This window comes from Pelophylax lessonae (assembly GCF_965119305.1).
Source record: "Pelophylax lessonae genome assembly, chromosome: 5".
Classification (NCBI taxonomy): domain Eukaryota; kingdom Metazoa; phylum Chordata; class Amphibia; order Anura; family Ranidae; genus Pelophylax; species Pelophylax lessonae.
Window position 1 is genome coordinate 184,391,538 of NC_138772.1, and position 13,232 is coordinate 184,404,769.

General features: G+C 42.1%; 1 protein-coding gene across 3 annotated transcripts in view; it reads right to left on the reverse strand.

Moving 5' to 3' along the window:
* CUL1 (cullin 1) overlaps positions 1 to 13,232 on the reverse strand; it is a 171,015-nt gene that overhangs the window by 39,923 nt on the left and 117,860 nt on the right. For all 3 annotated transcript variants that reach the window (XM_082258155.1, XM_082258153.1, XM_082258154.1), the window contains exons 8-12: positions 8,796 to 8,958; positions 6,500 to 6,630; positions 384 to 491; positions 189 to 295; positions 7 to 55 (exon numbers count right to left, since the gene is read on the reverse strand). In XM_082258155.1, the coding sequence (XP_082114281.1) occupies positions 7 to 55; positions 189 to 295; positions 384 to 491; positions 6,500 to 6,630; positions 8,796 to 8,958 (558 nt within the window). The remainder of the gene's footprint in view (positions 1 to 6; positions 56 to 188; positions 296 to 383; positions 492 to 6,499; positions 6,631 to 8,795; positions 8,959 to 13,232) is intronic.

Here is a 13,232-nt window from a genome sequence, read left to right on the forward strand (position 1 = left end):
TCTTACAACTTGATTAAGTGTGTCTTCCAATTCTGCCTCTTCTGGATTCTTGGAGCTATGAATAAACAAACAGAATAGAGTAAGAACAATTAAAGTACATACAAAGAAAAGAAGACAATGTGTATACTCCCAGATAAAGGAAGGATGAGAGTGTAATTTGCTTATTATAAGGCCTAAAAGATGCTTACCTCTTCTTTAATAGAGAGTCACAATAGCGGGCAAGTAGCTCTGGAGATTTGCTGGAAGACTGTGCCATTTTTGTCACTGCATTGTTATTTATAAATCGGCCACAAGCCTGTTGTGAAGAGCAGACTTGTATGTGGAAATTGTTCGGAATTAGTGGGTAAAACCGTAAATAGAAAACAAAATGTAAAAATACATACCTTGTCCAGTGCAGCCACAAACCCTGCATCATTGTTGAATGCTGACATAACTAGTGCATTATATTTCTTGTGGACATCCAAGACTGTCTGTACATACATTTTTGGATCCTGGGAAAACATTACAACAGTTTGTGTAGAAAAAAAAAATACAAATACATGCACAAACATATACATATCTATACATCTCTCACTATACATAAATCTCGCTCTCTCTCTCTCTATATCTATATATATATCTACACACACACACAGTGCTCAAAAGTTTGCATACCCTGGTAGAAATCATGACATTTTGGCATGTATATTGAAAATATGACTGATCATGCCAAAATCATGTATTTTATTTAAGGATAGTGATCATATGAAGCCATTTATTATCACATAGTTGCTTGGATCCTTTTTAAATCATAATAATAACAAATAACCCAAATGGCCCTGATCAAAAAAATTTCCATACCCTGGAATGTTTGGCCTTGGTACAGACACACAAGGTTACACACACACAGGTTAAAATGGCAATTGAAGAGTCATTTCCCCCATCAGTGGTTTTTTAAACTGCAGTTAGTGTCTGTGTATAAATAGTCAATTCGTTTTTTAGCGCTCATGTGGATGCACTGAGCAGGATAGATACTGAGCCATGGGGGAGAAGAAAAGAACTGTCAAAATACCTGTGTAACAATCTTCATAAAGATGGAAAAGGATATAAAAAGATATATAAAGCCTTGAATATGCCTGTCAGTACTGTTCAATCACAAATTAATAAGTGTAAAATTTGGGGATCTCTTGATACCAAGCCAAGGTCAGGTAAAATAAGAAAGACTGCAGCCACAACTTTCACAAGAGATATTTAGGATACAAAGAAAAACCCACAGGTAACCACAGCAGAATTACAGGCTGTCTTGTAAAAAGACAACGTGGTTGTTTCTCAGAGTACAATATGACGATACTTGAACAAAAATGAGCTGCATAGTCAAGATGCCAGAAAGAAGCCTTTAATGCACCAATGCCACAAAAAAGCCCCATTACAATATGCCCGACAACACCTTGACACACCACACAGCTTCTGGCACACTGTAACCTGGAGTGACAAGAGCTAAATAGAACTTTATGGTCACAACCATAAGCTCTATGTTTGCAGAGGAGTCAACAATACCCATAGCGACAAGAATATCATCCCCACTGAGAAGCCATGTGGCGGCTCAATTATGTTTTGGGGGGGTGTGAGTTCTCAAGGCATGGGGAATCTTGTGAAAATTGATGGCAAGATGAATGCAGCATGTTAGCAGAAAATACTGGCAGACAATTTGCACTTTTCTGTCACTGAAAGCTGCACATTGGGCACTCTTGGATTTTCCAGCATGACAATGACCCAAAGCACAAGTTGAACCTATTGTGGTTACAGCAGAAAAAGGTGAAGGTTCTGGAGTGGTCATCACAGGGTCTTGACCTTAATATCTTTGAGAGACTCTGGGGAGATCTCAAATGTGCAAATCATGCAAGACGACCAAAGACTTTGCATGACCTCGAGGCATTTTGTCAAGACAAATAGGCAGGTATACCACCTGCAAGAATTAGGGGCCTCATAGAGAACTATTACAAAAAAGACTGCACGCTGTCATTGATGCTAAAGGGGGCAATACACAGTATTAGGAAAACTAAGGATATGCAGACTTTTGAACAGGGCTCATTTCATTTGTTTACTTATTGCAATGTTTTGTATTAGGATTGTGCATTTCTGTTATGACCTACAGTTGAATATAAACCCCACCAAAAAACGGCGGCAAAGTGGCTCGTGTCTCTCCTGTGCTGGGTCATGTACCTAGTACTTGATCAAGCAATTTTGGCTAGGGGCGGACGGGCCAGCGCACGCACCACCGGCAAGCCGCTTATGCTGTGATTAGTCACAGCATAAGCTAATTAGCAGGTGCCGGCCAATGGATGACCACCGGCATCCGCTGATCGGCGAGGAGAAACTCAAAACAGAGCTCTGCCTATGTAAACAAGGCAGAGCTCTGTCCTGTCAGTGTGGATGTGCTGGATTTTGTTTCCCTGCAAAGGGAATAAAACCCAGCCCATTCCTTAGTAAAAGCACAACATAGTAAACACAATAACACTGTTTAGGTACACATTTAACCCTTTGATTGCCCCTAGATGTTTAACCCCTTCCCAGCCAGTGTCATTAGTACAGTGACAATGTATACTGTTAGCACTGATCACTGTATTGGCGTCACTGGTTCCCACAAAGTGTCAAAAGTGTCCACTGCAATATCAAAGGCCTGCTAGAAGTAGCCCGCCATTACTAGTATAAAAAAAAAAAAAAAAAAAAAAAATTCCAGTATACAGTATATGCACATAGTTTGTAGATGCTATAACTTTTGTGCAAACCAATGAAACTCTTACTGGGATTTTTTTTTTTTTTTTTACCAAAAATATGTAGCAGAATACGCATTGGCCTAAATTTATGAAGAAATTGGATTTGTTTTATTGGAATCTTCCCTTAACCCCCGCTATTATAGACGAGGTTACTAAGCTTTTTTTCTAACGCCCACCTAACCACCTGCCCCCTGGACCCTGTTCCCTCGCAAAAGCTTTGGTCACCCTGTGGCTCTATTCTACACTCTCTAACTCACATCTTCAATCTCTCCCTCTGTTCTGGCATCACTAAAACATCCACTAGTCACCCCCATCTTTAAAAAGCCCTCACAGGACCCCACCAATCTTAACATACACCCCCATCTCCTTACTCCCCTTTGCCTCCAAACTCCTTGAATGTCTGGTCTACAACCGACTGAGAACAAACTTCTTGATCCCCTTGAGCCCGGATTTTGCCCTCAACACACCACGAAAACTGCTCTCCTTAAACTCACAAATGATCTTCACTGCTCAAAAAAAATTATTATAGTATAGCATCAAGTCAATTAAACTCCTGTGATATTGATCTGGTCAGTTAAGTAGCAGAGGGGGTTGTTAATCAGTTTCAGTTGCTTTGGTGTTAATACAATTAACAGGTACACTAGATGGGCAACAATGAGAAAACCTGGATGAATGGTTTACAGGTGGACATTTTTTTCCCTACTCAGCTTTTCTGACTGTTTTTCCCTAGTTTTGCATTTAGCTAGGGTCAGTGTCATTACTGGTAGCAAGAGGCAATACTTGGACCCTATAGAGGTTGCACAGGCAGTCCAACTCCAGAATGGCACATCAATACGTGCCATTGCCAGAAGGTTTGCTGTGTCTCCCAGCACAGTCTCAAGAGCATAGAGGGGATTCCAGGAGACAGGCGGTTACTCTAGGAGAGCTGGGCAGGGCTGTAGAAGGTCCTTAACCCATCAGTAAGACCGGTATCTGCTCTTTTGTGCAAGGAGGAACAGGATGAGCACTTCCAGAGTCCTACAAAATGACCCCCCGCAGGCCACTGGTGTGAATGTCTCTGACCAAACAAACAGAAACAGACTTCATGAGGGTGGCCTGAGCGCCCGACATCCTCTAGTGGGCCCTGTGCTCACTGCCCGGCATCGCAGAGCTCAATGTCTGGAGCAGCCGTGGAGAACGTTATGATGCCTGTAACATCGTTCAGCATGACCGGTTTGCTGGTGGGTCAGTGATGGTCTGAGGAGGCATATCCATGGAAGGACACACAGACCTCTACAGGATAGACAATGACACCCTTAATGCCATTCGGTATCGGGATGAAATCCTTGGACCCATTGTCAGAGCCTATCCTTGTGCAGTGGGTCCTGGGTTCCTCTGGTGCACGACAATGCCCAGCTCCATGTGGCAAGAGTATGCAGCCAGTTCCTGGAGGAGGAAGGAATTGGTACAATTGAATGGCCCCCACGCTCGCCTGACCTAAATCCAATAGAACACCTCTGGGACTTTATGCGTCGGTTCATCCATCGCCGCCAGTACTGCACCTGAGTCTGTTTAGAAGCTCAGTAATGCCCTGGTCCAGATCTGGGAGGAGATACCCCAGGACACCATCCCTCGTCTCATTAGGAGCATGGCTCGATGTTGTCAGGCATGCATACAAGCACATAGGGGCCATACAAACTACCATTTTGAGTAGCTGCAATAAAATTTCAGCAAAACGGACTAGTCCGCTGCATCATTTTTTCACTTTGATTTTCAGAATGTCTTCGAATTCAGCCCTCTGTAGGTTAAGAATTTTTAATTTCCATCAAATGATGTGGCATTCTTTTGTTCCCAACACATTACCCAGTCCATATTATATCCAGCATATTTTTCCCCATTGAAATCTGATGTGTTTTCAACGTTTTCCTTTAATTTTTTCTTAGCAGTGTATTAACGGCTAAGACCAATGGACACTATTCTGTACTCCTACTCCTGGACATCTCTGCTGCCTTTGACAATGTTGACCACCCCCTTCTTCCTGAAAAACTCTACTCCTTTGGTCTTCAGGACTGTATTCTATGTTGGTTCTCTTCCTATCTATTCCACTGCACCTTCAGTGTCATTTACAATTCTGCTCCCTCTTTTCTTCGTCAAGGTTCCCCAAGGTTCTGTTCCTGGACCTCTCCTCTTCTCAAACTACATCACCTCCCTGGGTCAGTTGATTGCTTTCCATGGCTTTCAATACCATTTCTATGCTAATGACATCCAAATATATCTCTCTACCCCTCAGCTCACTCCATCAGTCTCCTCATGAATCACTAAAATACTAACAGACATATCAGCCTGGATGTCACACCACTTCCTAAAACTCAATCTATCCAAACCAAGCTCATATTTCCTCCCCCACGTGCCCTTTTCCTCTGACTTCTTCGTCAAAATCAACAGCGCAACTATCAACCTATCCCACATGCCAGGATTCTAGGTGTAATCCTGGACTCAACTATCCTTTCAGCCTCACATCCAATCACTGTCCAAAGCTTGCCGCCTCAACCCCCGCAACATCTTCAAAATACGCCCCTTCCTAATAACATCTCCTGCCTCACCTACTGCAACTCCCTCCTCGCAAGATTACCTTTACATAGGCTTTTCTCCCTTCAGTCCATTATGAATGCTTCTACCAGACTCATCCACCTTACCAACCGCAACTGCTCAGTGTTCGCTACCCTTCTCTGCAAATCCATTTACTGGCTTCTGCTCACCCAGCGAATTAAGTTCAAGATGCTAACTTACAAAGCCATCCACAACTCTGCCCCCAGCTACATCACTACCTGTGTCTCAAAATACCAACCTTATTGTTCCTTTCGTTGCTCCCAAGACCTGCTATCTAGCTCCCTCATCCCATGCTTGCCTCTCTAGGACTTCTCTAGAGCTTCTCCCATCCCCTGGAATTCCCTACCCCCCCCCCCATTTACATTTGGCACTTTTTTTTTGGGGGGGGGGGGGGGACCCAATTTTGACAGGTACCTGCTTCCCCACTTCCATTAAGATCGCCATGGCAATCTGAGGAGGAAGCTCAGTCCCCCCCCCCCCCTTTCCATGCCCCATAGCCTTCTGGAACACATCACAGGTTCAAGAAGTCTGAGGAACCATTCACAAAAGCACCGTGCATCTCGCGCATGCGCAGTTGAGAGTAGGTGCCTGCACCGAAAGCCGATTGAAGAATCAGCTGGGGTGAGGACAGCGCTGGATACAGGGGCAGGTAAGTGTCCTATTAAAAGTCAGCAGCTACAGCATTTGTAGGAGCGCCTCTTTAATTTACCTTCAGCTTCCCTATAACCTAATCTGGTGCATTACTGCATGCATGTTAATAGGTAGTATTTTGTGAATTAACATGAGCTACATTATAGTAGTTGACACCACAACACACCTGAAACCAGGCATGCACTGTTATTGCACAGCATCCAGTGTGCACTGCAATGTGCTGAAATGCATGCACGCATGTGAAGGTGCACTGGCAAGATGTGTTGGGGAACCAATAAAAATAAATTGCACTCTGTATTAGCTGCTACCACGCATTGCAGTGTTGCACGTTTTTCCACACATTACCACAATGCATAAATGCAAGCCTGCCTAAATGTCAACACAAAATCAGGAGATAAAAAAAAAAAAAAAAAAATAGCAGTTGAGCAAGTTGCAGATGAGGCTTCTAAGCTATGTGTACAAGTTTCAGCCCTTTTCTTAGTGGTGTAACAAACATTACTTACATTCTGTGCTGCCTCTCCACACTTTTCTATAGCAGCAAGTCCTTGATTGTGGATATGTGTTTCTAAAAGTTTTTTCAGCTCTCCCAGACCATCCTGTATTCGTGATACAAGATTGTACATTCGCCCCAGATCTAAAAAAAAAATGCTATATGGTTAAACAAGCAGTATATAGAGCCTGCACACTAACTCGAATAAACATTTTTTTTTTAAAAAAAGGGAGTAAACTAAAATATTTTACGAAGTTATGTTGAATAACTTAAAACAGAACTAAAGTCTTTAAAAAAAAAAAAAAAAAAAAAAAAAAAAATGCAGGCAGGTACTCTATTGCAGAAGAGACATGCAATGTCTCTTCTGCAAGAAAATAAAGCACCTGCCTGCTCGCAGTCTTCCCTAGAATGTACACTGAGCTGTACAAGCGCAAGTAAATTTACATTTCAACACAGATCCTGTGTGCCAGAATTACTCAAATTCTGCGCAAGCACAGAAGTGACATCATCCTCCACTGGCCAATGAAGACAGCCACAACAAGCACCCAGAAGAGGCCGTGTAGAAGAGAGATGTCGGACTGTTGTAAGTATTGTGGACTTTATTTACATTTTTAAAGGAAAACTATATAGAATTTATTCAGTAAGTACACACTTGAAGATCTTAAAGTGGTGTTAAACTCCGCAAATCTTATTCACTCTAAAAAGGAATACTCTGTAGGTTTATGCCATAAAGTGCGAGTATGCGGTCATACTGTCCTAGTATGCACCACATATTAGCACCTTATGGCAGACTTACCTGTCAAAGGTTGCCTTCCAGCTCTGTACTGTCAGTACTTGAGCGCTTGCGCTTCCATCTTCTTGCGGTCCTTCTTCCAGGTTTGCTCCATTCTGCCACTTAAATGCTTGGGCCATAATAACGTCACTCCCGCACATGTGCACTGGAGTGCGTGAAGGTCAGTGTACATTAATGATGACAGGCGCAGGGAAGCATTTATGACCGAAGATACCACTATAGGGACTTTTCTGCCATAAAAACTGTGCCTGTCAGAGTTTTACTTTTTTAGTTTAATACCACTTTAAAATATTTAGCAGAAGGTTTTTTCTTTTTGTGACCTTCACATTTTTGATTTCAGAATTAGATTTCCCTCTAGCAGCTATTTGTAGAGCAAGTATTGTAGTCACCGTTCCTGCTGAACGACTGCTGAGAAATAATTTCTGACTTAGACAAAGTAATTTATACCGAGAGGCAAAGCAATACATCACCAGTGTGCAACACTATTAAGTCAGAATCAGAGCCTGAATATTTAGGTTGTAAATTTTTACATATATAAAATTACAAGCTGTATACAGAAACAGGGTTTTGAAAACATTAAACGGAACGGGTCAGAATAGCAATAGTGGGAGACTTTCAGAGTCAGGGGTCTCTTGAAGTGTGGCCTGTTAACCGTCTGACCTCATACACACAAAGGATGGCAAAGAAGATGATGATAATCCTCACCGCTAAGGGCTCAGGCACACATGCTTAAACAATGCCCTTTTTACAGGTGTTCAGTTTTTTTTTTATATGCCCGTAAACGCCTATGTGGCCATGCATATCAGGTGTTTAGATCTGTATTTAAAGGGCAGCATTTAAAGCGCATTTCCACTGCATGGTACGGGTTAGAACGGTTCGGTACGGTTTGGTACAGTGGCGCTTTTCCACTACATGGTACGGCTCACTTAAACAGTACCACCTCGGTTGGGGTTCCAAGCAGGCCGTACCGATACCATATCCCACAATCCTTGCATGCAGCATTGATTGTTTGTCACTACTAGCCACTGATTGGTTAGAGAATCGTTGTAATCCCACCGACTTACTACTAAGTACTACAACAGTGGAAAAGCAAACCGAGCAAGTAGAGCTGAAAGGTGCCGACTCGTACCACGCAGTGGAAAAGCAAACTGAGCCGAGCTGGGCCAAGCAGTGCCGAGTGGAGCCGAGCCAGTACTTGCAGTGGAAAAGTGCCATTAGAAGCAAAAGAAAATTAAAAAAAAACGTAGCAAAGCTGCATTGAGAGAAGCGTATGAGCATAGGTGCAAAAGCGCACCTGTATATGGGTATTTGTATTTCAATGGCCAAAATAATTTAATATTCTGGCGAGTAGAATTCATTTGCACTCAATGCCATAGGTGCATACTTAAATTCATAAGCCTGTGTGCATAAGGCTTAACCTGAAACAGAAGAACGGTGAAGAAAACCATTTCTAAATAATATTTTTACAATTCATTAATCCCAATATAGTACATTGAACCAAAAGCTTCTAAGTCACCTTCATTCTTGTCTGCATCAAGTAAATTCTGGAACTCTGTATGGAAGATCTCCAGGTGTTTTTCTATGAGGACCTGTTCACATTTCCTCGCTAGCTCATCCTGAGTGCTCTCATGAAGATATACCTGTACTCGTCTCTGCTCTTCTAAAAGTCGAGCTTCAGCCTAAAAAGGAGCAAATAATAAAACTATTATACAACAATGACTGCAACATAACAAATCACTTAATAGTAAGGCATATTCATGATGACCAGAAGGTTGAATAGTTCATCTAAAGCAATCCTTATGAAGACAACCCAGAGGTTTATATCTGAAGGAGCCTGCATTGTTTGGATTACCTTTATAACACCTAAACTGCCGGTATCTTGAATGTAGCCACATGCCTGATTTCAATGTGGAAATCCAAGACAGGGACCAATACAGCATTCTCCAGGTGCTAAAGAATTGTGTTGATTTTCTTTTGCAGGGGAGGCACTTGACCTTCGGAAGATTTACCCCCCTTCCTAACCAGGCCATTTTTTGCAATACAGCACTGTGTTACTTTACTATTGCGCAGTCATGGGACACTGTACCCACACAAAATGTATGTCCTTTTTTCTCCACAAACAGAACTTTCTTTTGGTGGTATTTGATCAACACTGCATTTTACATTTTTTTGCGCTATTAACAAAAAAAAGACAATTTTGAAATAATATTTTTTACTTTCAACTATAAAACATATCCAATGGAAAAAGAAAATGTAAAAAAAAAAAAAATGTTGATTAAAAATCGAAATTTCTTCATAAATTTAGGCCAACAGGTATTCTGCTACATGTTTTTGGTGAAAAAAAAATCCCATTAAGCATATATTGATTGGCTTGCGAAAAGTTATAGCATCTAAAAACTATAGGATATATACCGGGAATTTTAAATATTTTTACTAGTAATGGGGGCGATCAGCGTTTGTGAGTATAATGTATGTCGTCTTTGGATTAATAAAACTTTTTTAGTGGCAATGCACGAGGTCGGTGCGCCCTTCTTTTGTTGCTGTTGTCTTTCAGTACATTTTGGATATCCTTGGTCCTGAGGGGGCAGCAAGACCTTGAGTGGTGCATATCAAGACCATACAAGTTCCTTTATCCTTCATTACATACCATCCGAGCGCAGGAGAATATCTTGTTTGGTCTCTAGATCAGCAACTTATAGCGGGACTGCGATACTGCGGCAGACATTTGGACACTGACACTTTTTGGGAACCAGTGACACTTATACAGTGATCCGTACTGAAAATATTGAGTCATTGTATTATTTGACATTGGCTGGGAAGGGGTTTAGCATTTAGAGCGATCAAAGGCTTAACTGTGTGCCTAGCCAGTGTTTTGGTGTACTGTGCAAGGTGCTTTTACTAAGACAAGTAATGGGATTTTATTCCCTGCTTTGCGGGGAAAGAATAACCATTACTTCCACGCTGACAGGACAAGGATCTGTCTTGTTTACAAAGGCAGGGCTCTGTCCTGTGGAAATTCAAGAGGATTGCGAGCACCAGCAGTAATCCAGTGGCCGGCATTCGCTGATCAACATCTGCTGTGTTTAATCAACTGGAGCACACACATTCCCTACCTGGAAGCGCAAGATCATATAATCTGGCGGAGCAGAGCCACCTTGCTGCCGTATATCTAGGTTAGATATATAGGTTTATCTAGATGGGCAGATACAGGCTGTTCCAAGGATCAGGTTGAAAACCTAACTAATGATAAATATAAGCTGTAGGCCACGAATCACTGAACATCTGTTATAGGGCTGAACGATATTCAATGTAACATCGAATATCGTGCTGCGGGCGTGGGCGATAGTCACATCGCCGAATCAGCCGATATTGGAGACTCACAGTGAAGAAAGGTGGAAGAATACAGCCCGACCGTCCCGCATGTTAAGTCCGTCCTGCAGCTCTCCTGACTGAGCGGTGAGCAGCGCGCCATGACCAGCGGAACAGGGAACCAGTCACGCGTGCCTGCTACTCACTACGTGATTGGTTCGCTGTGCCGCGCTCACAGGGGAGCTGCAGGACGGACTTAACATGCAGGACGGATGTCGGGCTGTATTCTTCTACCACCACTGTGCGTCCCGATTTCTCTACCTATGCATCCACAGCACAGTCACACACTGTCATGATCATCTTATTAACCTGCAGTTCCCTGGAGTGTCCACCCAGTTCCCTACATTACCATTAACCCTGGCCTGCCCTGTATGGTGCAACTGCAATGACATTTAGAAGAAGGCTGCTGCTGCACTACTTCCCAAATCCTACTACAGTAACATTAACCCTGGCTGGCCCTGTAGTACAATCAGAAGAAGGCTGCTGCACTGAATCCCTACAATAACATTAACCCTGTATTTAGCCAGGATTGATGGCTCTCTCAATAATCGCAATATATATCGTCGGGAAAAAAAAAAAAATCGCAATGTACTTTTTTCCCAATATCATGCAGCCCTAATCTGTAATATGATGAGGTAGAAGGAAGCAGAACTTCTCTCAGTATCTATGTAGCCATTTTTCTTTTACTTAAAAAAAATTATTTTGCATCCTAGAAATGCAAACACTACTTTATGTATTCTCCAATGTTATATTACAGTTAAAATCATAATGAAATGTTCCCTATTTATTTTATCCACCATCCATCCCTTAAACTTTATGACATTTGAAATGCTGAATCAAAGCCCAATTATAAAGCAATAGTCTCTATCTCCAGCACACTGTTAACTTGTTCCTGAATGCTGGATTACTAACCATGGCCATGCTAATATGCTTTAAACAGATTGAGTCAATTGCCTTTTGTTCTTGTCAGAAATGCTTCTCTCCCCATACATGCAAATAAAAAAAGCAGCTTAATGCAGCTTAGGAGGTCAAAAAAAGGTCCGCAGAAGGTCAACTGCAGATCAAATTCACTTGTCAATGAACTGCAAATGATCTCAGAAGTGTCTCGAATCAACGTCGAATGCAAGCAGAACCCAGCTGAAAGAAAGATGAATTTTAATTCAACACAAGCCCAAATCCTATTGACATAGGCCCTAAGAGAGTTCCTGTAAGCCTACGGAGAATCTAGCATTGCACTGTTACCGCAGAATCTTTATGCGTATGTATGAAGAATACATGAGGAACGAGGAGTATTTTAAAATATCCAAAGATGGACTCAACTTGTGCTTTGTTTCCAAAATGGTTTTAATATTGTTACCATTGATTCACAAAAAAACAAACATTTAGCGATACAGAGGATTTGCATCAGGTTCCACAGCCTTATTTGCCAGTTCTAGTTAGACAGCAGCGTGCTAAGCACTGCAATGCTCTCTGTGTTCCAGCACTGAAAGACACTAATGTGGGCGGTGTTATCGCGGTTATCACAGGGTTAAAGCTGATCTCCAGCTTTTAGTGAAGTTTAAAAGTGCTTTAGCTTCACTAAGATATATAGTGGCTATGTGCGCTGCATAAATTGTATGTAGTCTCAGCTGCATACACTGAACAGCACTGTGTTCCAGCAGTGGGACCAGACCTTCCTGTCCCGCTCCCAAAGCAAAATCGAGTTGGTCTCTATGGATGAATACAAAGCTTCCTCTGATTGGCTCAGTTGGAGACTGAAACACAGTGCTGTATACCGTATGTAGCTGAGGCTACACACGGCGGCTGCATCTCATAATGAAGTAAATAGTTCATATGGACCAAACCAACTATTTCAACTTCACTATAAGCTGGAGATCCGCTTTAACTTTCACTGCTACTGACCATCAATTCAGGGCAGCTGGGAGTTTAAATTTCACTGCCAGCGATCACCAGTTTGGGGGTAAGGTTAATTGTACTGACACCAATGCTGGGAGTTATTATTGCGTCCATTGACATCAATACTGGGGGTTATTGTGTCCACTGACATGAATGTTAAAGTGTTAATAAACCCACAACCGTAAAAAACAGTCTGTATTTGCAGTAAAGCATGCTGGTTATAGTCACTGTGGGACCTATACGGAGTTAATCCTTTGCATTGTGTAAAAAGGCTGTTTGATCCTGTCTTCTCTGACTCTCCCCTTCTTCCACAGTCTCCAAAACATTTCCTGATAGACCAGAGCCTTGGGGGCAAGCTGCACATGCTCAGTTTGGTGTGTATTGCTAGGACTTTTTTTTTTTTCTTGGGAGAGTGCATGTGATCAGTACAGGGCCAATCAGCATTGTCCAGCAGAGGGCCAGGGGTCCTGCAGCCTTATAGGACAATCAGGGGAGAATGAAAACTCCTACATGCTTTAATCAGACTGATAGAAGTCAAAAGATTGCTCTAACTGCTGATGAGAAAAGATATTTAGCAGTTTATATGTACTAAAATAATTGTATTTCCATGTTCTGTGAACTGTGAGAGACCAGATATAGTGAATGCAGGGTCATGGGTTTAGTAACACTTTAAAGATTATTATTGCAC